This window comes from Mustela nigripes, chromosome 15 (genome assembly GCF_022355385.1).
Source record: "Mustela nigripes isolate SB6536 chromosome 15, MUSNIG.SB6536, whole genome shotgun sequence".
NCBI lineage: Eukaryota > Metazoa > Chordata > Mammalia > Carnivora > Mustelidae > Mustela > Mustela nigripes.
This window is the reverse complement of record NC_081571.1, coordinates 14,342,337-14,366,550: the sequence shown is the minus strand read 5'-3', so window position 1 is coordinate 14,366,550 and position 24,214 is coordinate 14,342,337. Positions and strand designations below refer to the sequence as shown.

The window sequence follows — 24,214 nt, the reverse complement described above, 5'->3', positions numbered from 1 at the left end:
GGACTCGATCCCAGGACGCTGGGATCGAGTCCCACATTGGGCTCCTTGCTCCACAGGGAGCCTGTTTCTCCCTCTGACTCTGCCTTCCACTCTGTCTGCCTGTGCTCGCTCTCGCTTGCTCTCTCTGACAAATAAATAAAATCTTAAAAAAAAAAAAAAGGTGAGGGAAAAGGAATATATATTCCCTCCCTTTTTTTTATTGTATATATTTTATTATATATATATTGTGTATATGTATATACCTATATACCTATATACTACATATATAGTATATATATATTGAATATATATATATTGGCATATATATATATACCTATATATACACAATATATATTATATATATACATACATATACAATAAAATATATATAAAATATATATAAAAATATACAATAAAAAATATATAAATATATATATATTCCTTTTCTCTCATCCTTTTTTATTGTGAGGGCCTAAAAGAAGTATCAATAAGTACATTTAGTTTTAAGGTCTTAGCTTCTAAATACCATTCTCCAGTAAAAAAACAAAAGAAACCAAGGCTTGGGTGCCTGGGTGGCTCAGTGGGTTAAGCCACTGCCTTCCGCTCAGGTCATGATCTCGGAGTCCTGGGATCGAGTCCCGCATCGGGCTCTCTGCTCAGCGGAGAGCCTGCTTCCCTCTCTCTCTCTCTGCCTGCCTCTCCATCTACTTGTGATTTCTCTCTGTCAAATAAATAAATAAAAATCTTAAAAAAAAAAAAAAAAAAAGAAACCAAGGCTTTTGGAGAAACTGTTGACTCCAGGATAGGAGTAACAAATGTACAAGATAAGCCTGAAAAATTATTGTGCCACAAAGGTAAGAAAGTGTTCAACATGCAGGTCAAAGGGAACCAAACTAAAGCCAGCCAAATCTGATGATTTGAGCAACAAAATAAAAATGGGGAAGAGAGAACAATATCCCATGTGGAAGAATTCCAAATAAATTATATAAATACTCTAAGGGAGAGAGAGAGATTAACAACCAGAAATGTGCACTGTGCACAGTGACTTCCTTCCAAGGGGTACAGTATGGAAAGGGAGAAAAAGGAGTCACTTTACAATGGAGAAATCTGAAAAACTGCTTTATCCAGGTGATCAAGTTTAACATAAACAATCATAAATTGGGTTGATAGTATGTACTCCTGCTACTATGTGATGAAAGTGACACTTTATCTCTGTGGTCTTCCCCTCAAAAACATATAACCCCAGTCTAATCATGGGAAAATATCAGATAAATGAATTACAGTAAAAGGGCAGCCTACAAGATATCCACCAGTTCTCCCAAAATTGTTGAGGTCCTCAAAAACAGAGTCTGAAGAACTGTTACAGCCAAGAAGAGCCTAAAGAGAAATCCCAACTACATGTAATATGTTATCCTGGAAGGGATACTGGAACAGAAAGGAGACTGGGTAAAAATTAAAGAAATCTAAATAACTATGGACTGTAATTTATGTGAATGCATCTATATTTGGTTCACTAATTTTAACAATGTATCATAATAAAGAGGTTAATAATAGGGGAAATAGGGGTGGGTGTGGTAAATGGGAACCGTGTACTACATCTATTCAGTTTTTCCGTGAATCTAAAACTATTCTCAAAATAGTCTAATATAACTAAATAAATAAATAATAAAAGACAGTAAAGGATTTTTTGATGGACATCTTGAACAAAAAGGAAAACATAAATTCATGCTGATAGTAAATAAGGATAGCTCTTCTTTATAGTAGCATTACCACTAATAAATGTGGAGAGCTTGAAGGAAATGGGAGGGAAAAAGCTAGCTTGTAACTCTCATTGTAAAGCTCGGTTGCAGCAAGGATCATCCAATGGAGATTGAACTACAAAGCAGAGTTTGATTAGGAGCAAGGTATTTGCTTGGTTTCAAAGTAGCTCTTCATAGATTGTGATTGTGAGTTGCACGGGATAAAATAAACAGTGGAGAAACTGGAAAGCACCTTGATAAGGTGATAAAGATTAATATCACCTTATAGTGGACAGACATCCTGAACCTCCAAATATAGATACCCTGAGAAAGACACAACTTCACTCACACGGTTGTTTCCACCGAGGAAGCATAACTTGGATCTAAGTACGAGGAAACATCGGAAAAGGTTGATGTGGGAATTTGTATTTGAGGAAGAGTCTTTCTTTATAAGAGGATGCATAGCTTTGGTCATAAGCCTAAAACCCTCTTGATCACAAAGCTGTTAAATAATCAAATGCAAATATTCCAGACAGTTATTTTAACTGTTAAATTTATAACAGTTAAATTTATAACTGTTAAATTTATAACCTCAACAGAAAGATTTATTCCAATACCAAGACGTTAGCCGTTTACTTGTAGTGGCAGGAAAGAATGCAGAGGAGGGAGCGGACTTAGTACGGGGAGGTGGTGGAGGGATGGGACTCTGAGGTGAGGACCATCGAGTTGTTTTTTTTTGTTTTGTTTTGTTTTTTTAATCAGTTGCTGCTCTAAGTGCTTGTCACAAATTGACTCTTTAAGTGGGAAAGTTCAGTAGCTGGTCCTTGTTTCTCAAAACAAAACAACACAAATACGATAAGAAATAACTTTCTCTTAGTACTTAAGGCTCTGCTGCAGTGATTGCTTCCATGGACAGAAGAGACTGGAATTACTCAGTGGTTTTTTTGTAGAAACGCCAGCAACCCTACGTGGCGATACCAAATGCCGAGACCCCGTTGAAAAGCACGATTCTTTGTATCCTAGAAAGTCTTAAAAGCATGCACCGACAGCGGCTTATGTCTTTAGGGTGCCAGGCACTCACGTTCTCTTTCCTTTACGGATGAATCCCAGAGCAGGTCGCTGCCTTTTTTAGCCAAAGTTAACAGTTCTAAATAACTTCCCAGCTCCAAATCTAGGAACTAGTTAGGGTTTACGTTGGTTAACCCTGCTGCGTCTTTCACGAAATGGATTCTGGGAGACCCAGTCTCCGAGCGCGGAGATTACCAGGCCCAGCGTGAACGCGGGACTTCAGTTCCCACAATGCCGAGCGCAAATCTGTAATTCCTGCCGGGGTAACCGCGAGGTGGCAGCCATCTTGCGTACGGCGGTGCTGTTTCCCAGATGCCGAGGGTTTTGGTTTTTAGTTCCTCTGTGCTTTGGGGTGGTGTTTGTGCGTTGCTTTCACCTTTTCAGATGTTCGTGTCTTTCTAGACCACGATTTTATTGGGAGGTAGAAGCGAATGTAGTGTAAGGTGAGTACAGCTCCCATTTTAAGTAAGGGTGGGGTAGTGGTGGTGACGTTTTTCGGCTTCTCGTCTGTTCTTGGCTGGACCCTTTTGATGAGCCGTAAACGTGGAAGGCTGGAGTGAACCTTTGAGTCTAGGATATCTCTTGAATTCCTAGACAGAACCTGAACGTGTCTCCGTTGGGAGAAAGGAGCTGGGTGACGCACTTTTGCCCGGGCCACCTTTGGAGGTCAGGAGGCCAGGGAACTAAGGCTGTGTATAGGCCACGCTCTGTTAATGCAGCCGTCTTGCGGTTCCTTGAGACTTTTATCGTATTCCGAATGAGGAAATGAGGAACCGAGAGGTGGTCGGAGGCGGGGTGGGGCGTTTCCGATAGGGCGGTGTTTTTTACAGTTGTGTTCCCCTCCCTCCAGTTTCTGTGGGCCTACCTGTATCATTGTCGGCTTCGTCTTTTTTGCCCTTTCCTTGTTCTGTCCTGTTGGAGGAGTTCCAGAGAGCGGGCAAAATGAAGTATTGAGTAAAACCGCATTTGGGATTGCACTTTTGAGGGCCCCTAAGAAATTTCAAGGGAAGCAGAATTTGCCTTTGAGATTGGCCAAGCATGTGGAAAAGATGAACGCGTTGATTTGGGGAGGTGTCAGATTTCTAAACATAATAGGACATATTTGAGTCATTCTTCGTGCAACTGAAGTTATTTTTTTCCTTTTAAATGAACTCAGTACACCCATTTGGAAACCACTTTTACTCTATTCACAGGAGTAGGGTCTGTAAAGTTTGGCATTTCAGTATCTAACGTTTGATTGGTAAGGAGATGCTGAGATTGGGAGCTGGGTGCATTTACTCGAAGGATATAGTGGTTTTAAACAAGAGTTTATGGAGACATTTTTCACAACCAGTTTGGATAAGTGTCAGTTTGGCTGGCAGATTTACTCTCCATATTAGTATACAGTTGTGTATCTGTATCGTCAAAGTATATATTATTGATTCAATTTCCCAAGCTTACTTAAATATTTCAAGTTTCAGAAATGCGTCAGTCATTCAAGGATGTGTGGATGGCTCAGTTGGTTAAGCATCTGCCTTTGTTGGAGGTCTTGATCAGATCCTGGGGTGGAGTCCAGCATGGGCTCCTTTGCTCAGAGGAACCCTGCTTCTCCCTTTGCCTGCCACTCCACTCCCCCTGCTTGTGGTCTCTCTGACAAAAAAAAAAAAAATCTATTAAAAAATGCATCATTTGGAATAAATGTGACATACATCTTTTTTTTTTTTTTTAAAGTGAGGTCCCACCCTTGAATCATTATAATAATACTTAAATAGTAAGTGGTTATAATAATTTTTGTATTTTGGGAAAATTTGCCATTTAAATGTCTTTTCTGTTTTCTTGTTTCTGAAAAACTTTTGTTTAGATTTTTAAAGTATTAGCTATTAATTACATGATTTATTTGGTCCTCAGATGCCTTATGGTGAAATTGAAGCGAAATCCTTGGATCATCGTGAAGAACTAACAGGTGAACCATGCTATAAAAAATTGAAGTCAGCTGAAGAGGCTTATGTTTTTTCTCATCATGGTACTGCTGATTTTCACAGAATCCAAGAGAAAGCTAGGAATGATTGGGTCCCTGTGACCATTGTTGATGTCAACGAACACAGTTATCTTCAGGAGGACAAAACCAAAATTATAAACTCGGTGAAACCTGTGCATGATGAGATGCCTGGCAATAATAGATCAGATGTTATTAAATCCATTGATGTTTTACAGGATGCCAGTCCTACATTGGTATCCAAAGATGACGAGATATATAGCACAAGTAAAGCATTTATAGGACCCATTTACAATCCCCCTGAGAAGAAGAAATACAATGAAAGGAGAAATCACTCAGAAGCAGTCAGTGGTATAGATGGCAAAGGAGGACGAGAACAGAAACAGAACTTCAACTCTAAAAAATCAAAGCTTGACAACGAATTATTCCAGTTTTACAAGGAAATTGAAGAGCTTGAAAATGAAAAAGATGATCTGGAAGGCAGTTGTGAAGAACCTGAGCTCTCTGAAGAAAAACTTACTGTGTATTATCAGGACCATAATAATGAGCTGTTAAAATCTGAAGAAGTAAAGGAAGGAGATATTAGTAATGTTTTTCAGTCGCATTGTAGTTACCGACAGCATGGGGAGAACGAGCCAGGCAAATATCCTTGTAATGGACAAGTAATACCTGCATTTTGTGATGATTCCTTAACTTCCTTCAGGCCTGAATGGCAATCAGTGCATTCTTTTATAGTACCCCAAGGTCCTCCTCCTCCCAGTTTTAACTATCATTTAAATCCGCAAAGATTCAGTGCTTCACCAAATCCACCATCAAATATTTTCCATGTTCCAGATGGGTCTCAGCATCAGAATGGGTATTATGTAAATAGTTGTCACATTAACTGGGATTGTTTGACTTTTGATCAGAACAATGACTATATTGACTATAGTGAGAATACCAGTAGAGATCATTCCTTTTTTAATGGCTACATTGTGCAAGATGGATATGTGAGTAATGGTTTCTGTGAAACCAGGGAAAGATGCTGGGAAGATCCTTCTATGGACAAGCATGATGGAATAGACAGGCTTAAGAACCAGCAGTTTCAAGAGGAAAAGTTAAATAAATTGCAGAAGTTACTTATTCTTTTAAGAGGTTTGCCTGGTTCTGGGAAAACAACGTTGTCTCGGTGAGTCTTTAAAGGATACCAAGTGAATGCTTGGTAGTTCATTACTTAAAAATCATAGATGATAGTAGTTATCAGTGACAAATGCTTTCATGTTTCTAGTAGAAAATCTTTAATTTGTTACACTTGAGAATGCTATCCGACAGTAAATATTTAAAAAGATATTTTCTTAAGAGAATAAGCTCAGGTTAAAGACTTGGGAGAAGTTAAAGGAGAATTGGCATATAAAGATTCTGCTAAGGGTTTTAAAAATAGATACATTAGGTATAATTATGACAGTGATGTTAGTAAATGCTATTTGAGGGCTGTACTGGCCTTCCCTTTTTAAGTCAGCTGTTCAAGAAGAGCTGACTCAGGGTTGGAAGATGTGGGCTTTTGACCCAGTTATTTCAAACTTTATGGCCTTGGACAAGTTTTGCTGTCTGTTACTGTAAAGAGTAATACTTCTTTTTCTGGAATAATTAAGAGAAACAAGTGAGATATACCACGGAAAAGGGGTGTCAGTTTGTTTTCAGCACTGTGGTGTGTTCATACCTTTGATTGGCAGAGGAAGCTTTTTTTATTTCTTTAAGGAGTCTGAAGTGAGCAGTACCTGAGTTATTAAATGGAGTTTGAACTGGTTATATTTTATTGCATGACAAAATGTTTAAAATTCCTGTTGTAGTTTGCACTTTTAAAAAAAGAATATTGATGCCCTTGAATTCATTTGTGCAGATGTGTAAGAGAGTACAAAGAAAATACAGATTCTTTGCAGTTTTTGTAGGATGGCTCAAGATTAATGCCAGATCAGGAGAAAAAGAAAATTGTTTGATGTCTTCCAGTGAGAATAAAAAAGTCCAAAGAACCGTTACAGTCTAAACAGGTTTCTCTAGAAGCAAAACAGTCTAAACAGGTTTCTCCAGAAAGCAGTAAGATTAAAGAAAGATTAAATTTTTTTTTTTTTTTTTTTTTTTTTTTTTTAAAGAGAGAGAGAGGGAGAGAGTGAGCACAGGCAGACGGAATGGCAGGCAGAGGCAGAGGGAGAAGCAGGCTCCCTGCCGAGCAAGGAGCCCGATGTGGGACTCGATCCCAGGACGCTGGGATCATGACCTGAGCCGAAGGCAGCTGCTTAACCAACTGAGCCACCCAGGCGTCCCGAAGAAAGATTAAATTTATGATACATTTCAAGCTCGATTGTAAGCTGTGATCTCTGTAAATGAATTTAAATTTAGGTCTTTGCATTTTTATTATTATTTTTTTAGAGATTTTTTTTCTTTTTTATTTGGGACACCTGGGTGGCTCGGTTTGTTAAGCATCTGCCTTCTGCTCGGGTCATGATCCCAGAGTTGTGGGATCGAGTACCACTTTGGGCTCCTTGCTCAACAGGGATCCTGCTATTCCCTCTGCCTGCTGCTCCCCATGCCTGTGTGTGTGCTCGCGCTCTCTTTCTGACAAATAAAATCTTACAAAATATTTTCTGTTTGTTTAGTTAGAGAGTGCACTACCGACCAAGCACAAGCATGGTTAGGGAGAAGCAGATTCCCTGCTGAGCAGAGGGCCTGACAAGGTGGGATGGGGGACAGGCTTATCATGACCCGAGTTAAAAGGCAGCTGATTAACCAACCAAACTGCCCAGGTGTCCCATTCTTATTTTAATGAAGATTTTGTAGAGAGGTGAAATCGCAACTCTTCAGGAGGGATGGAAATCAAGAGTGAAGTCGCACAAACATGGGCAGTCTCCTAGATTTAGAATATAATATCAGAGAAAAGAAATAGTTGAAATTTGGAAATTGTGTGAAGGAAATCTAGCTAGGATCATCTGACTATGCGTGGATTTAGACAAATGTAAGAAAGAAAGATTAGATTTGGAACAACATTGAGGTATGTTGAAATTGAAGATGAATAAAGTAGTGGTATTGCAATAGAATTTCAAGGAGGCCTAATTGTGGGAGATGACAGAGGTGATGATATATAGTACATATGTTTGAGGAATCAGATATTTAAGAAGCTATAGTAATAACTATATTACTATACAGAAGCTATATACTGTATATACTATACAAAACCTATAGTAATAACTATATTACTATACAAATGGTAGTAATAACTACCATTGGTAGTAATAACTACCATTTGTATCATGATTTCAGTTTACAGAGTACTTTCATATATAAAAATCCTATAAGATGGGTTGTGTTATTTTCATTTCATAGAAGGAGCAGGGGCATAAGAGAATAAGCTCAGGTTAAAGGACTTGGGAGAAGTTAGAAGAACTGGTAGGAGGTCAAACTGGAGATAGATCTGATAGTGTGTTTCTACCCTGCTCCTTCATTTTAATATCTATCACATGTATGGCCCTACACCTGTCTCCGAACTTTCAGGAGCTTGTTTAAAGAAGCAGGAATATCTCTTTAAGTCACCACATTTTGAATGAAGTAAGATTGGTCGGTTGAGACTGGATAGAAAGCCAGACATTCTGTGGTGGGGAATGGTTTTATATAGGAGTTAGCTTTCAAAATGAGCTTTGAAGAAAGAAAGGAGTAAAGATTTGGTAGATCAAAGTTGGGCTGATTTGGGGCACTAAATTAAAAGTTAGCATTGTTTAGTATTGCTGGGTGTAATGAGCACAGGAGGTTATAAAGTTCGGGGTAATATTGAAGTCCTCTTCTTCCTTAGTTTAGTCCTTACCCCCCTCTTTGTCTTCGTGTTCTTCTGCAGTTGGACTAGCACCTATCCTCCCCTGCAGGAGACATAATACTTGTTCATTCATTGTTCTCAGGACTTTACTTATTCAGAGGTTCTCTCAAATGCCTCTGCTTTTTGAGGTTTTGGTTTATCATCTCAGTCCTCCGTAATCCTTCTCAACTCGTATAGTACTTGTCATTACTAAGTTTTTACTTAACTGTTTACCCACAAATTTGCTTGCAGATTTTAATGAGATAAGTTTTAGGTTAAATTCTAATACAAGTACAGACTTGAAATATTTATGAGTAAACTAAGGCAAAACAGTTTCATACACCTTTGTAGGTATGTGAAAGTGCTAGCTCTTTGTCCTTTAAGACAAACCGACAGCACTTTGATGAAAAGGTTCATTTCAGGCAGAATTCAACAATGTCTAGCTGCGGAATTTTGTTCCATTTGTTATTGGTGTTAGATAAACGGAATCCTCTGAGTCTGTGATTGGTCACAGGACCAAACAGGGATCAAGCCTGGGGTGTCATTCCTGGGGGGTCTGGGCTATGGATTTTGCTAGATTCATATACCCTGTTCATATGAGGAGAACGGGTGAACCTAAAATATTTTAGTTAACATGCATTTCTTCTACTGTATTGATTTCATCAATAAATGAATGTATTTTCAGAAACAGGCCATTAATTTCATTATATTAGCAAAATGTTGAGAGTTGATCAAGAAGCGCTTTTGGAGAGGAGAGAAGATAGAACATGTTACACTGCTGGTTCTGAAAATGGAAGAAGGGCCCATGAGCCCAGATACACAGGTGGCTTTTAGAAGCTGGAAAATTTGGCAAGGAATCAGATTCTCCTTTGGAGCTTCCAGAAGGAATGCCAGCCTACCCATACCTTGATTTTAGTGCAGTGGAACTGATTTCAGACTTCTGACCTTCAGAACTATAATACAATAAATGCATGTTGTTTGTTTGTTTTTAAGATCTTATTTATTTATTTGACAGACGGAGATCACAAGTAGGCAGAGAGGCAGGCGGGGGGTGGGGTGGGAAGCAGGCTCCCCCCTGAGCAGAGGCCTAATGTGGGGCTCCATGCCAGGACCCTGAGATCATGATCTGAGCTGAAGGTAGAGGCCTTAACCCGCTGGTCCACCCAAGCGCTCCTAAATGCATGTTGTTTTAAGCCACCAAATTTGTGGTAATTTGTTACAGCAACTGTAAGAAATTACAGTTTAAAGAGAGATGGAAAGAGATTATTTTTCCCCTCCTGCTTTTGGAGAATATCTCACTTTAAACTCCAGAGGAAAGATTGACCTTTCCTTATGGAGATCTCTGTTCTTAATTAAAGGAATGTTTAGAGAGTGAACTGTCCCAGTAAAGGTGGTTTTGGGTTGGGGTATGCAGGGCCACTCAGTAAATAAGGAGGTAAATAAAGGTTCATGAAATGTTGGTTCCTGTCAGATTGTTTTGGGAAAATCACTTCTCTTTAATACGTGGATGTATTAAAATAATGTACAGTTCCTAGAAATTGTAAAAGTATGAAAAAATAAAAATAAATCATGCAAATTAAGTCATAATAGGCCATTTAGGGAAATAGGGTTCTCAAAACAGGGTTAAGGAACAGGATTCACTTGTTTCTTCAATGAAGAATTATAAGATCAGACTCCATTAGTTATCTGGCTGTGTAACAAGTTACTTTATTAAAAACTGGGTTAAAGCAACAAACATTTATCATCTCATAGTTTCTGAAGGACAGATGTCTGTGTGCAATTATCTGGCTGCCTCTGGGTTAAGGTCTTTAACAATGATGTGATTAAGGTGTTGGCTAAGGCTATGCTCTCTGGTCTGAAGGTTTGTTTTGGGGTGGATCTCTTGAGGTTGTCAACGAAACTTAGTTCTTTGTGTAGTCACTACTCCTACCCACACTCAAGGGGAAGGGATTATTTAAGGGTGTGAATACCGGGAGGCAGGGATCATTTAAGTCATTGGTTTTGGCTCTCCCACGCAGCTATATAACTCTGGTGGCCTGATTTCTGAAATCATTTTCTTTTTTCTGGATTTGTAAATATCAAATTAGCAGGGTTGCTACGAATATTAAATGGGGTCATAGATATATATATAGAAAGTGCTTGTCATATAGTAAGTTTCCAAAAAGGTAGACATTCTGAAAAAATACAAATCAGGTATCGAGTGGGCCCATATCTGATTTTTTTTATTAGATATTTCATTTTTCAGAGTTAAAAGTTTTGATATTTGGAGAATTCAACCTAATACCTTAATTAATTTTTGAGAGTTTCAATAGAATCTGACTACATGATTTTGAAAATACTGATACTCCTAAGTAATTTAACTTTGATTCAGGTGGTTGGTATGGCATCAGATATCCAAATTGATTGTATTTTTTTAATATAAGTCTCCAAAATAAAGCTTTATAGTTTGAGATAATTCAGGGAATTTAAAAAGCTGCATGAACAGCCTGGAAGGAGAAAGTCTCTCTCCAAGCTAAAATTATTTGCTGTAATTATGATGTATATGTATTTAATATTTAAGGTGTTCTTCATAGAGGTTTATTCATGTTTGATGTTTACTTGGTTTGATGATGTAAATTGATGGGCTGCCTCCCCTCTTGCTCCATGCCTCCTCCATCCCTACCTTTTTTGAGGTTAAAACATTCCTTGGATGCAAAAGCTCTACTCTTGTAGTATATTACTATCATCTGAAAAATCATGGCTAATAAAGTAATAGAATGGAAAAAATGAAACAAGGTATCTAAGAAGATGTTGTCAGTGTTCTGGTACTGTTAGATATAATTAGGTATCATAAGGTTGATTATGATCAGAATCATTTTAGGTGATTGAACTTTGGTCTGGAATGCTAATACTGTAGCATTTTTTTTTTCCAGTGCATGGCTTGAACTCACAACCCTGAGATCAAGCCTGAGCTGAGATCAAGAGTCAAACGCTTAACTGGCTGACCCATCCAGGTGCCTCATGTTGTAGCAGTTTTATATTCTAGGTTATCTGTGTAAACAAAATATGGTGCCAAATATGTTAGGTGGCATATTTTTGAAAAATTATGTCGGCTTAAGGAAGAAATCCAGCTCTAGCCTCGCAAACAAATAACCATTTAATTTCATTTGCTTTGCTTGAAATAATTGGAACTATACTTCTGTAAATGGAATTGCATGTTTAAATCTTTTCTTATTTTTTTGCAATTTTATTTTTATTATAAAATATATGGGCATAACTTTTTTAATTGCACTTCATAGATACTGAACATTTTACAGATTGAAGGTTTGTGGTATCCCTATGTCGAGCAAGTTTTCGGCTCCTTTCTTCCAATAACATTTGCTCACTTAGTGTCCTTATGTCACTTGGTTATTCTCACAATATTTCAAACAATTTTATTATTATATTTGTTATGGTGATCCATGATCAGTCATCTTTCATGTTACTTTTGTAGTCATTCTGGGGTGCCATAAACTACGCCCATATAATGAGGTGGCAAACTTAATTGATAAGCATTAGGTATATTCTGATTGCCCCACAAACCTCCTATTCTACCATCTCTCCTTGTTTTCAGGCCTACCTATTCCTTGAGACACAACAGTATTGAAATTAGACCAATAAATAACCCTGCAGTGGCCTCAAAGTGTTCAAGTGGAAGGGAGATTTGCACATCTCTCACTTTAAATCACAGGCTGGAAGTGATTAAACTTCGTGAGGAAGGCATGGCAAATTCAGGATGGGCTTCTTAAGCCAAGCAGGCAGCCCAGTTGTGAGTGCAAGGAAAGGTTCTTGAAGGAGATAAGAAGTGCTACTCCTAGTGAACACACAGATGATAGGAAAGCAAAACAGCCTTGCTAGTATAGAGAAAGTTGTAATAGTCTGGATTGTAGATCAAATCAGCTACAGCATTCCCTTAAACTAAAGCCCAACCCAGAGTCCTAATTCTGCAGTTCTCTGAAGACTGAGAGGTGAGGAAGCAACTGAAGAAAAGTTTGAAGCTGGCAGAAATTTGTTCATGAGGTTTAAGGGAAGAAGCTGTTTCCATAACATAGAAGTACAAGGAAAAGCAGCAAGTGCTGATGTAGAAACTGCAGCAAGATCTAGCTGAAATAATAAATAGAAGATCAAGCTGAGATCATCAACAAAAGTACCTACACTAAGTGATAGATTTGCAATGTGGACAAATGGCCTTCTGGAATAAGTTATTTTGTAGGATTTTCATAGCTAGAGAGGAGAAGTCAGTGCTTTAGCGTCAGTAGAGGCTGACTCTTCTCAGGGGCTGATGCAGCTGTTGACTAAGTTGAAGCCTGTGCTCATTTACCATTCTGAAAACCCTAGGGCTCTTAAGAATTATGCTAAATGTACTCTGCCTGTGTTCTATAAATGGGACAAAAAGGCCCAAATGACAGATATTTATTTACAGCATGGTGCACTGAATATTGAAAGCCCACTGTTGAGACCTGTGGCTTAGAAAAAAGATTCTTTTCAAAATATTACTGCTCACTGACAGTGCACCTCATCACCCAAAAGCTCTGGTGGGGATGTAGAACAAGATTAATGTTTTCATGCCTGCTACCACAACATTCATTCTTCAGCCCATGTTTCAAGGAGTAATTTTGAATTTCAGGTCTTACTACTAAGAAATATACTTTGTGGGGCACCTGGGTGGCTCAGTGGGTTAAAGCCTCTGCCTTCGGCTCAGGTCATGATCCCAGGATCCTGGGATCGAGCCCCACATCTGGCTCTCTGCTCGGCAGGGAGCCTGCTCGCTCTGTCTGCCTCTCTGCCTACTTGTGATCTATGTCTGTCAAATCAATAAAATCTTAAAAAAAAAAATGCACTTTGTAAGGCTATAAATACATAGTGATTCTTTGATGTATCTGGGCAAAGTAAATTGAAAACTTTCTGGAAAGTATTCACCATTCTAGACGCCCTTAAGAATATTCATGGATTCATAGGATGAGGGCAAAATACTAATATGAAGAGGAGTTTAGAGATTGATGCCAGCCTCATGGATGACTTTGAAGGGTTCAAGACTTCAGTGGAGGAGACAACTGCAGATGTGGTGGAAACAGCAAGGAAACTAAAATTAGAAGGGGAGCCTGAAGGTGGGACTGCATTACTGTAATCTCATGATCAGACTCGGACAGGTGAAGAGTTGATAATGGATAGCAAAGAAAGTGGTTTCTTGAGATGAAGTCCACTAGTGAAGATGCTGTAAAGACTGTTGAAATGACAACAAAAGATTAAGAATATTCCATAAACTTAGTTGTTAAAGCAGTGGCAGGGTTTGAGAAGATAAACTCTGATTTTCAAAGAAATTCTCTGAGTAAAATGCTTTCAAACAGTATTACATGTTACAGAGAAATTGTTTAGGAAAGTACGAGTCAGTGGATGGGGTAAACTTCATTCTCCTACTATTTTAGGGAATTACCACAACCACCCCAGCCTCCAGCAACCACCACCCTGATCAGTCAGCCTTCATCAACACGGAGGCAAGACCCTGCACCAGCAAAAAGATTACAACTCATTGAAAGCTCAGATGATAGTTAGCATTTCTTAGCAATAAAATATTTTTGAATTAAGGTGTATACTTTTTAGTAATAACTTTTATGCACTGGGAAAACAAAAAATTAATTTTGACTTCTTTTATTGTGCTTTGCTGCCTTCTGACGGCGCAGGGAAGAAGAATGAGGCACAAACAAGTCAGCTGCAAGAGAATGGGAGCAGGGGGCAACAGTTGAAAAGACTGTCACCCCAAACAACTTCACAGTCTCATATTTATTAGAAAGTGAGTAACCAACAAAGAAGCCAGAGTAGATTACACATTGACCATGAGTCTTGTAGATATGTAAGAAGAAAAGCACATTATATCTGGTCACATAGTACGTGACCTATAGTCAAATGAAAGGATTGTCTCACTGACTGTTGATGCTCTCTGGGGAAGGGGAGATAACAGAAAAAAGAAGCAGGCGGTGTTCTGCCCTGAGCAAGCCCTGAGCGAGCCGGGCGTCTCCAGCTGCTGGGCTTCAAGGACGGTATCGTCCTTTCCCCCAGAGGCCTGTTGCCAGTACATGTTTTTCTTAAGGCTGTATCTAAGCATGCTTGATGACTAGTGTAATTTCTCATAGGTTATATTTTAAGTATTATGTTCTGAGGGACAGTTACAGTGCTGCTTTGTTGTGGTGGTCTGAAACTGAACCTGCAATATCTCTGAGCTATGCCTGTATACAATTTTATAATAAGCTGAGGAAAGGAGAGCTATGTTTATTTAATAGTCAAAGTCCTTCTTACGCCTTTGATTTAGGAGGTATGTATTCTTGAATCATTCCATGACGGTACTCTTGGATTCTCAGTCCCTTCTACCACTTTCCGTTCCCTTCCCCTCTTCAAAAATTATAGAATGATATCCAGTTGCCTAATAGCTGAGGAGGGAGGAGAGAAACAACAAAATATTTCTGTTATTGTTAGATCCAGATTATTTTACTGTGTTTTACCTTATACCCCAGTCTCATTCATGAGTCACTGGTTTGGGAAATTCTCTGACAATCTGAACACTAGTTAATCTTTGCTTAGAAATTCTTTAAATATGTCATGGCCATTTCTCCATGACATAAAGGTTTGTTGTGTGTGTGTGTGTGTTTTTTTTTTTATATATATATTTTATTTGACAGACACTGAGAGAGAGGGAACATGGGCAGGGGGAGTGGGAGAGGGAGAAGTAGGCTCCCCACTGGGCAGGGAGCTGGATACAGGGCTTGATTCCAGGACCTTGGGATCATAACCTGAGCTGAAGGCAGATGCTTAATAACTGAGCCACTTAAGCATCCCCATGCTTAGAAATTTAAGGTGGTATTATATTGTGAGAATGAAGTTTGATTATCATTGACTTATGGTGAAGAGTGTGTTCTTTATTAAGTGTTTAACAATTTACTTCATTTAGTAATTTAATCTCTTAGTTTTTAAAGTTTGATTATACTTTGAAGGATCACAGGTTATTTCAAAACTTTAAGTCTCAAGCTATTTGTGACTTCCACTTTTAGGTCGTGTAGGTTTGTGCTTTGTGGAAATGGGTTTAGTAAAGCTATCTTAGGTCAAATAGAGTTTTCCCCCTCTGAATTGCTTGGTTAGGCTTATTTATTTGCCTTTTAGGTCACTTATTGCACTACATTTATTATTATTTATTATTTATAAAGATTTTATTTATTTATTTGAAAGAGTTGAGACAGTGAGAGAGAGCATGAAAGGGGAGAAGATCACAGGGAGATCCCTGTGGAGCTGGGAGCCCAATGCGGGACTTGATCTTGGGACTCTGGAATCATGACCTGAGCTGAAGGCAGTTGCTTAACCAACTGAGCCACCCAGGTGCCCAATTTAGGGAATTTTAGATACCACATACAAATTCACTAAAGTTAAACATGGATAATAGTTGACATGATTTTGGGATTGGTTGAAGAATGTTTTTAAAAGTGGCAGTACAAATGCCAGTTAGTACAATTGCCACCTAAAAATCTTTTTTTACTGATTGTAATTCTATAGATTTAAGTGTGAAGTGGTATTTGAAATCTGAAAACTTTTTAAGTTTCTGCTCCTGTTCTGTTTTGTTTGCAATATATTTACAGGTAAGTACCAGAGGTTGATTTAATAACCTTTCCTGTGTGGCTTATCTTTGATGGTTATAGATTTTATAAATGGCACCTTATGATTTCTTTCATTAACAGAATTCTGCTTGGTCAAAGTCGGGATGGCATTGTGTTCAGCACTGATGACTATTTTCACCATCAAGATGGGTACAGGTATAATGTTAATCAACTTGGTGATGCCCATGACTGGAACCAGAACAGAGGTTTGTTTTGGGCCAAGTCTTTGGGATGGAATATTTGGCTAGGAGCTAGTTTTTTTTTTTTTTTTTTTAAGATTATTTATTTATTTATTTGAGAGAGAGCATGAGCGAGGAGAAGGTCAGAGAGCGAAGCAGACTCCCCATGGAGCTGGGAGCCCGATGTGGGACTCGATCCCGAGACTCCGGGATCATGACCTGAGCCGAAGGCAGTCGTCCAACCAACTGAGCCACCCAGGCGTCCCAGGGAGTTAGTTTTTATTCTCAACTTGACTTTTACCAGTGGAGTGATTTGGGCAAGCTATTTAAATAGCTTTGAGAGTAGCTTGTTCATCTATTAGAAGCCATGATATTTATACTTGCCTTACTTGATCAAGGTTGTTGTTAAATTAGAGGATTTAGATAGGTATATTTTATAAATTGTAAATAGTATACCTATATGAGCTGGTAAAATAGAGATGTGGGATATTTTGATAGCCTTTATTTTATACCTCATAAATAAATTCAAAGAACTCTTCATACTGTTGTATATTCTCAAAAGGTATTTCCTTGAGAGTAATGCTAATGTTTTCTAAGGCTTAATATAATGCCTGTGAATATTAAACTTTTTCCTGTTGACATTACTCTACAAAAGTCTACTTTAAATACATTTTTTAGAAGCATATCACTGAGTTTTTTTCCCATTCTGGGATTGACTGCACATTTGAGTCACCTGGGGGCCTTTTAAAAAAACTTACGCCTGAATCTTAGCCCCAGAGATTCTCATTTAGTTGGTCTGGAGTGGATCTAAACAACAGTATTTTTTGTGAAAGTTACCCAGATATTCTAATGTTGCAGTCAGGATTGAAAATTTTTGATCTAGAACTAAGTAGGTAACTTGGTTTCTTTTTTAAAAGATGAAGAGTATATTAATGATTGAACAAATTTTTTTTCTTATGAAAAATTTAAATCTAACTTAGGTTACAGTGACTACCATACCTCCCATCACTCAGAATTATTATCATTTATCAAGATTTTGCCTTATTGGCTTTATCATTTTTGTTTGAATCCCCCCCTTTTTTAATTGCTAGGGTACTTAAAGCAGATTTTAGACATCAGGCATCTTGCATTTAAATTTTTCTTACTTAATGGCATTTTATTTAATTGCAGTACCATCATCACACCTTTAAAAAAAAAAAATTCCTTAACATCATAGAATACCCAGCCTGTAATGAAATTTCTCCTTGTCTTAAATATTTCTTTATAGTTGTTCTCTTTGAATCAGGATACATGCCAGGTCCTGGTAGTACATTTAGTTTGTTACCTTTAAGTTTATTAATCTCTTTCCTCTTTTTATCCCCTTTTTGCCTTTTTAACATTAATTTGTTGCAGAAGTTGGTTGTCTATAGAATGTTCCATATTTTGTAGTTTTCTCTTTGCTTCCTTGTAACTATTTATCTTGTTCTTCTCCTGTATTTCCTTAAATAGAAGTTAGTTCTAGACAGGAGGATTTATTAGGTTCAGCTTTTTTTTTTGGTAAGCATAATTCTGGTTGTCCCAGTTTTAGTGATACTAAGATAGATTAATAACTTCAAAGAAACAGCTTACTCTTTCCATTATCAAATCCCTGATCAACCTTACGTCTAATGGTTTTATCCAACAGTGAATTGTTAACTGAATGAGAGTGTTCATTAAAGGTAGCTAAATGGTGATTTTCTAGATCTAACATTCCTTCCATTGCTAGAATTCTTCTGTAATGAAGAACTTTTCACCTAGAAATAGCAACTAGGTTTGTCCTAAAGTACAGTATTTACAGGAAAAACAGAATGAATGTTGTTTTTTTTTTAATTGTCAGTTTTCACAGTAAGAAATTTCAGTGAGGATATTTTTGAGTAAAAAATTTAGTGTGAAATAAGTTTGATTATAAGATTGTTTCCTAGTATTGGTTCTGTAACACTGTGGGATTCTCCACAGAACATTATGCCACAGAACATTACTGTGTAAATCAAGTAATGATGGTATTGCAATTCCAAAAAATTTGGGGGGTTACTGGACTGAGGTTAAAGAGAATAGTAGCAGGTGATGAATGGAATGAATAAAGGCAGTAGGCAGAGATAGTGTATCTTTAGTGGACTGTGAAATTTGTTTGTATGGGACTTTTTTTTCTCTTTGTAATACCAGTCTGAATAGTACATTAAAATGTTTATGCTACACTTTCTGAATAAAAAGCTACACTTTTTATTTGCGTTACACTTTCTGAATAAAAAGCTGTTTAGATACACTACTAGTTTTACTATCAGTATAGCCTAAATTTTTTCAAGGGAATGGTAACTAGCAATCATTGGACATTTTGAAAACTATAAGCATGACTTACTTAAGACTAAATTTCTTTTAAAAGATGTTTATTGAACACTTTCAAATGCCAGTTACCATTCTTGGAATCTCTCTCTGCTTCATGTGTATTATTAGAAGAATCAATTCATGTTAGACCACCTGTAAATTAAAAAGCTCCCCAAGTTGTCATTTTGTTTCTTAAGAGCATGGTAGTAATTTTAAGAAATGACTCTTGTTATCAGGGTATTCAAACATTATTTACTTAGGAACCCTTCTCTCCTGGAATATATTAGAATGTGGTATTGCATGATGATTTTTCATGGAAAGAGGATAATCTCCCCATTCCTGCAGATCAGATATTTAATTTGATTATTAAGCTTCTCCTAGAATATAACTTCTTGGAGGTGCCAGCCTAACTATTAGACATTAAGAGGTTTAGCTTAGTAAGTTTTTTTTTTTTTTAATGGAAGATTTGTTTACCATTTGAGGATAGAACAATGTAAGATGATGGCATCTTGATATCCTATGTGTGACCAAATTCTAAAATTCTGTTGGTATTTAGAGACATCTTCTTCCAAATATGTATTCTACCATAGTCATTATTACTTAACTAACCATTAGAATTCTGTCTGCCCTTAGACATCTGTGTGTTTTCATTATGTAAAATTTAGTGTTTTGAATTCTAAGTCCCAACAATACTTCCATATCATTGCCTTTTGCCTCAGCCTTTTAAATTTTATTGTAGGTTCTTAATTATGTTTCTTGTCTATTTACATTTAGGGGTACACACACTCCTGTTGTTAACAGTGGCTCACTGTGGCAGTGATTCTTACCTCATGGGGGAAGAGATGGCAAAGGGATAGGAAGATGTAGGTTAGAAAATTTCCATGTGATCCCAGCTCCTACTTTGAGAATTCTAGTCCTAAAAAATACTTACAAAGTCATTTGAACTGTGTTACTTAGTTTACTTAAGTTTCTTATTTCAGAAGCATTATTTATAATTGTAGAATATTGGCAAATACAGATAAGCGTAGATGGCTGATACTCCTGTTACCTTCAGATGACCACTTTTGATATTTAGTAACTCTTCCCAGATCTCTGTATTTTGGCCAAAGTAAGGTCATACTTAGTATACTGCGGTATAATTTGCCGTTTTCAGGTAACAGTCTTCATCTTTCCATGTCAATAAATGCTCACCTCTTTTCATACTCAGACTGTGTTCAGAGTAACTTGATCTTGTATTTCCTGTAATTCAAAGTTAGCTGTATTCTGAAGGCTTCCTTAGTTTGAATTTAAGAAAATATTTTTCCCCAAATGTCATTATCAAAACCAGCATCTAATCCAGAGAATACACATTGCCTGTGATTATGTTTCTTAATTCCCTTTTACTCTAGTGAGGTCCTTTTTCTTCCCACCCCACTAACTCAAGTGATTGCATAGTTCTAGTTTTAAGTACAGATGTAGAAAATTTCATAATAATGAATGTTTAAATTTTATTTTTTATATTTTAATCTAATAGTTCTCTGGTTTTTGTTTTTGTTGTTTAAATATATTTTTTATTTCAGCAAAACAAGCTATCAATCAGGGGAGATCTCCAGTTATAATAGACAACACTAATACACAAGCTTGGGAAATGAAACCATATGTGGAAATGGTAAATATGTGATATGAGAAAGTTTTTTAATATTTTATTCTTACCAGTTTTTTCATACTCTGAAATTTTGGTTACTTTGATCTTCATTAGATAAACATTTGTCCCTGTTTTCTAAAGAGGTGAGTTCATTAACTTAGTTTCTAAAAAACTGGGAATGATATTTACTAAGAAATATGCTCATCTTGTTAGTTTTGCCTGGACTTGAAGACAGTAATTCAAAATTGTCCAGTTATGTGGTCTTAATATTTTTGTGAACAATATTATTTAAAAGTAAAATGTTTCTTGGTCGAACAAATTTAGATGTATTGTCTAAATGGAACTTCTATTTATCTGCCGCCTTTTTTACTTTAAGAAGTATTCTCTGGGTTTTTGTTTTCTTCCTTTCCTTTGTGTAGGCCATAGGAAAAGGATACAGAGTAGAGTTTCATGAACCTGAAACTTGGTGGAAATTTGATCCTGAAGAATTAGAAAAGTAAGGCACTCAAATTTTTTTGAATCCTTATCTTTGAAAAGTTTTTTGAGTCTTCATCTTTTTTTTCTTTTCTCCTTTACACGATCAGTTTCTTTACTATATACTAGCTTTTGCTTGTTGAATGTTTGCTCTTTGTGAATGGGGACTACTACTTACTTTCTGTCAAGAGGAACATTGACTTAAATTCAGAGTTTCTTGGGGCACATTCCCATGGTCAGTTTTATTAAATTTTCCTTGTTAAGTGTGTGTGTTACTTTTTCCTCTTGTAAATTCCTACATTGTTTCATAGTTTATTGAACGCTAGTGGAGATCCAGAACACTTTGAGGGAAAAGTTAGAACTTTTCCTTCTGGTTTTTGAGTAGCCCACTTATCTGCATTGCCCTTCAAACTTTTCTTCCCATTTTAGGTTTCATCACCTGTTTTCCTGAGGCTTTCATCTTCTTTCTCTTTTCCATCTTTACTACTACAGATTCATAGTCCAAGACCCTTGTAATCAGTGTTTTTTAGAATTCAGGGTTTGTTTTTGTTTATTTGTTTTCTAAATAGAAAGGTAGTATAGTTTTACACATAATCATAATACCCCTAATAAAGCTTGGGGCAGCATGCCGTAATCACACACATCTTATTTTTCCTGTAGCAAGTCACTACTAATCCTCTGATTAGATAAGAAAGATTCTGCATAATCTAATGTTTGTTCTGAGTAGATTGTGCTGCCAAAAGAGTACAGATTTGGTTAGATTTTGTGCCGTATGAGTCAACAAAATCTGAAAACAGAATTTTCAGACCATTTTAGATTTCAAACTTTGTGGTGAGTGGTTGAGGACTTCTATTACTTTCGATCCTGGCTTTCTGTTTGTTTTCACCTTTATCCCTTTCCCCTCATGCACTGGTTTTCCTATGACTTTTTTTCTTTCTTTGTTTTTATTCTCCCTCTCTTCTTTTCTGTAACAACTTTGAAATGTAATTCACATACCTTACATTTTATGCATTAAAAGTATACAATTATGATTTTTGGTGCAGTCGGCTCTTGAGCAGTGCAGGGGTTAGGAGTGCTGACAGTCAAAAATCCACAGATAATGGATTTTTGAGTCTGTTTTTGATGATGACTTTTGATTTCCCCCAAATCTTGACTACTCATAGCCTACTGTTGACCAGAAGCCTTACTGAAAACATAAACAGTTGATTAACACCTGTTTCACATGTTACCTGTATTATATACTGTATTCTTACAGTAAAGTAAGCTAAAGAAAAGAAAATATTATTAGGAAAATCATAAGGAAGAGAAAGTACATTTATAGTACTATACTATGTTTACTTCTTATTTTTTATTTAAATTCAGTCCATTAAAATACAGTATTTTATTAGTTTCAGAGGCAGAGTTTAGTGATTCATCAGTTACATATAATACCCAGTGCTCATTATATCACGTGCCCTCCTAGTTCCACTTACATGTGGCTTTTTTACTGTGCTGTATTTATTGAAAAAAGCCACGTGTAAGTGGACCTGCCACTGTTCAAACCTTTGTTGTTCAACGGTCAACCATATATGCACAGAGTTGTGCAGCCATCACTTCCTTTTTTTAAAGACCAGTTTTTTCCTTCACCTCAGCTTGCCCTCTTTCATCTTAAATGTTATTCTGTGTGTGATGTTCAAATAATTTCTTTTTCCCCCACCTTTTATTCATTTTGTTACCCTTTTTTCCCTTTCTGATTTGCACACCATGTGTTCATATGTGAGCAAAACAGATTTATGAGTAACTAGTATTATTCATCTGCTTCTGTGTGTATAATACACCTCAGTTAGAAGAGATGGAAGTTTAAAAACTAAAGCTGTTTGAGTTATGCAGAATAAATGAATTGATGAAATACAGTTAGGCTTCATTAACATTTGAGGGACTGTTGAAGTTTATTAGAATTCTTTAATATAATTGACTTTACAAAATAAAGTCAGTTTAACTGATAATGCAGAATAGTTTGACAGATTAGTTTTTTGGTAAATTGATGGAATTTACCAATTTTGACATCTTGTGGATTTAGTCATATCTTGTCAATTTCAACTTCAGATCCCTCTTTTTCTTTTTTTATCTTCTAGTCCTTTTTGCTTTTTCTTCTTATTTTGAACATAAACAAAAACAGTTTAAAAAGTAAACATTTTCTTTGTATCTCTTTTCTGGGAAAAATTAATTAGCATTAGTAAATCTAGAACTATAATATTAAATGTAAAATATGTTGCTATGTGTTTTGCCATGTCCAAGTCAAGTTATAGAAAATTACAAGGGTAAAATAAATTGAAAAATGTTTTTGAGGGTCAAAAATAATTTTAAACCACTTTTTGTTGTTACAATTAAACTCACAGAAAATGACATAAAATATAAATACACAGCTTAACAAATTTCTTGTAAAGGCAGATACTCACTTAACCATTATATAGGAATGTTACCAACACCTCAGAAGTTATATGAATTCCTTTTCCCAGTAATAATTCCCTGGTAATTACTTCCTTCTCTTTAATATACCTTTTTTCTTTATATTTTTTAAATGTCTTTTTTTCTAAAACATGTTTTGCCTAACACCATAGGTTTTTTTTCAAACTTTATATAAGTAAAATACAGTATGTGTTCACTGTGCCTAGTTTCTGTCACTCAACTTTATGTTTGTGAAATATGTCCAAGTTGTTATATTTCTAATAATCATTTGGTATTGTTAATAAATTTTAAAAATGCAAAAGGAAGTGTCCTAACATAACTTTGAAAAGTAATAAATAATTCATACTGATTTTTGTAATCTTAGAAGTTCACTCAAGTCCTCTATAATTCCCAATACACTGTTTTTGATTTTGTTATTAAAAGAGGGGGAAGATTAACTCAGTAGTTCAGTGAATTGGTAGTTAGTTTTATGTGACAAAGATATTACCAGTTAACATTTTGCTGTGATTTGTGGTATCTTTAAATCTTTAAAAAATATTATATTGTTAAAATTTTTGAGAGCCAGTGTAAATTTTTTTTTGTTTAAAATGTGGGTGAATGAGTTGTATCTTTTAGTATTTATTTGTAAATACAATTTAGAATCTGTACTCTAAAACAGCTTAGTCTCTAAACCTAGACATTCTAAAGAATTAAAATCCTTTTCTTTTTTGGTAGGAGGAATAAACATGGTGTATCTCGAAAGAAGATTGCTCAGATGTTGGATCGTTATGAATATGAAATGTCCATCTCTATTGTAATGAATTCAGTGGAACCGCTACACAAAAGCACACAAAGACCTCCTCCTTCACAGGGGACACAGAGGTGGGGAGGCTCTCTAGGCTCACATAATCAAGTCTCTGTTACAAATAAT

General features: G+C 36.4%; 1 protein-coding gene and 1 long non-coding RNA gene across 8 annotated transcripts in view; one reads left to right on the top strand and one right to left on the bottom strand.

Moving 5' to 3' along the window:
• The window catches only part of LOC132002876 (uncharacterized), a 24,305-nt gene extending 21,408 nt beyond the window's left edge, over window positions 1–2,897 (bottom strand). Inside the window, exon 1 of the long non-coding RNA XR_009400050.1 lies at window positions 2,800–2,897. This is a non-coding gene — a long non-coding RNA (uncharacterized LOC132002876). The remainder of the gene's footprint in view (window positions 1–2,799) is intronic.
• Window positions 2,898–3,042: 145 nt separating this feature from the next.
• Window positions 3,043–24,214, top strand: part of LOC132002835 (NEDD4-binding protein 2-like 2) — a 106,687-nt gene continuing 85,515 nt past the window's right edge. For 2 of the 7 annotated variants that reach the window (XM_059378017.1, XM_059378019.1), the window contains exons 1-6: window positions 3,043–3,229; window positions 4,674–5,929; window positions 16,321–16,445; window positions 20,318–20,406; window positions 20,802–20,878; window positions 24,019–24,165. In XM_059378017.1, the coding sequence (XP_059234000.1) occupies window positions 4,674–5,929; window positions 16,321–16,445; window positions 20,318–20,406; window positions 20,802–20,878; window positions 24,019–24,165 (1,694 nt within the window). In that variant the 5' untranslated portion in view covers window positions 3,043–3,229. Of the gene's footprint in view, window positions 3,230–4,673; window positions 5,930–16,320; window positions 16,446–20,317; window positions 20,407–20,801; window positions 20,879–24,018; window positions 24,166–24,214 lie in introns of those variants that run through there. The other 5 variants (XM_059378020.1, XM_059378021.1, XM_059378023.1 and 2 more) reach the window with 5 other exon arrangements.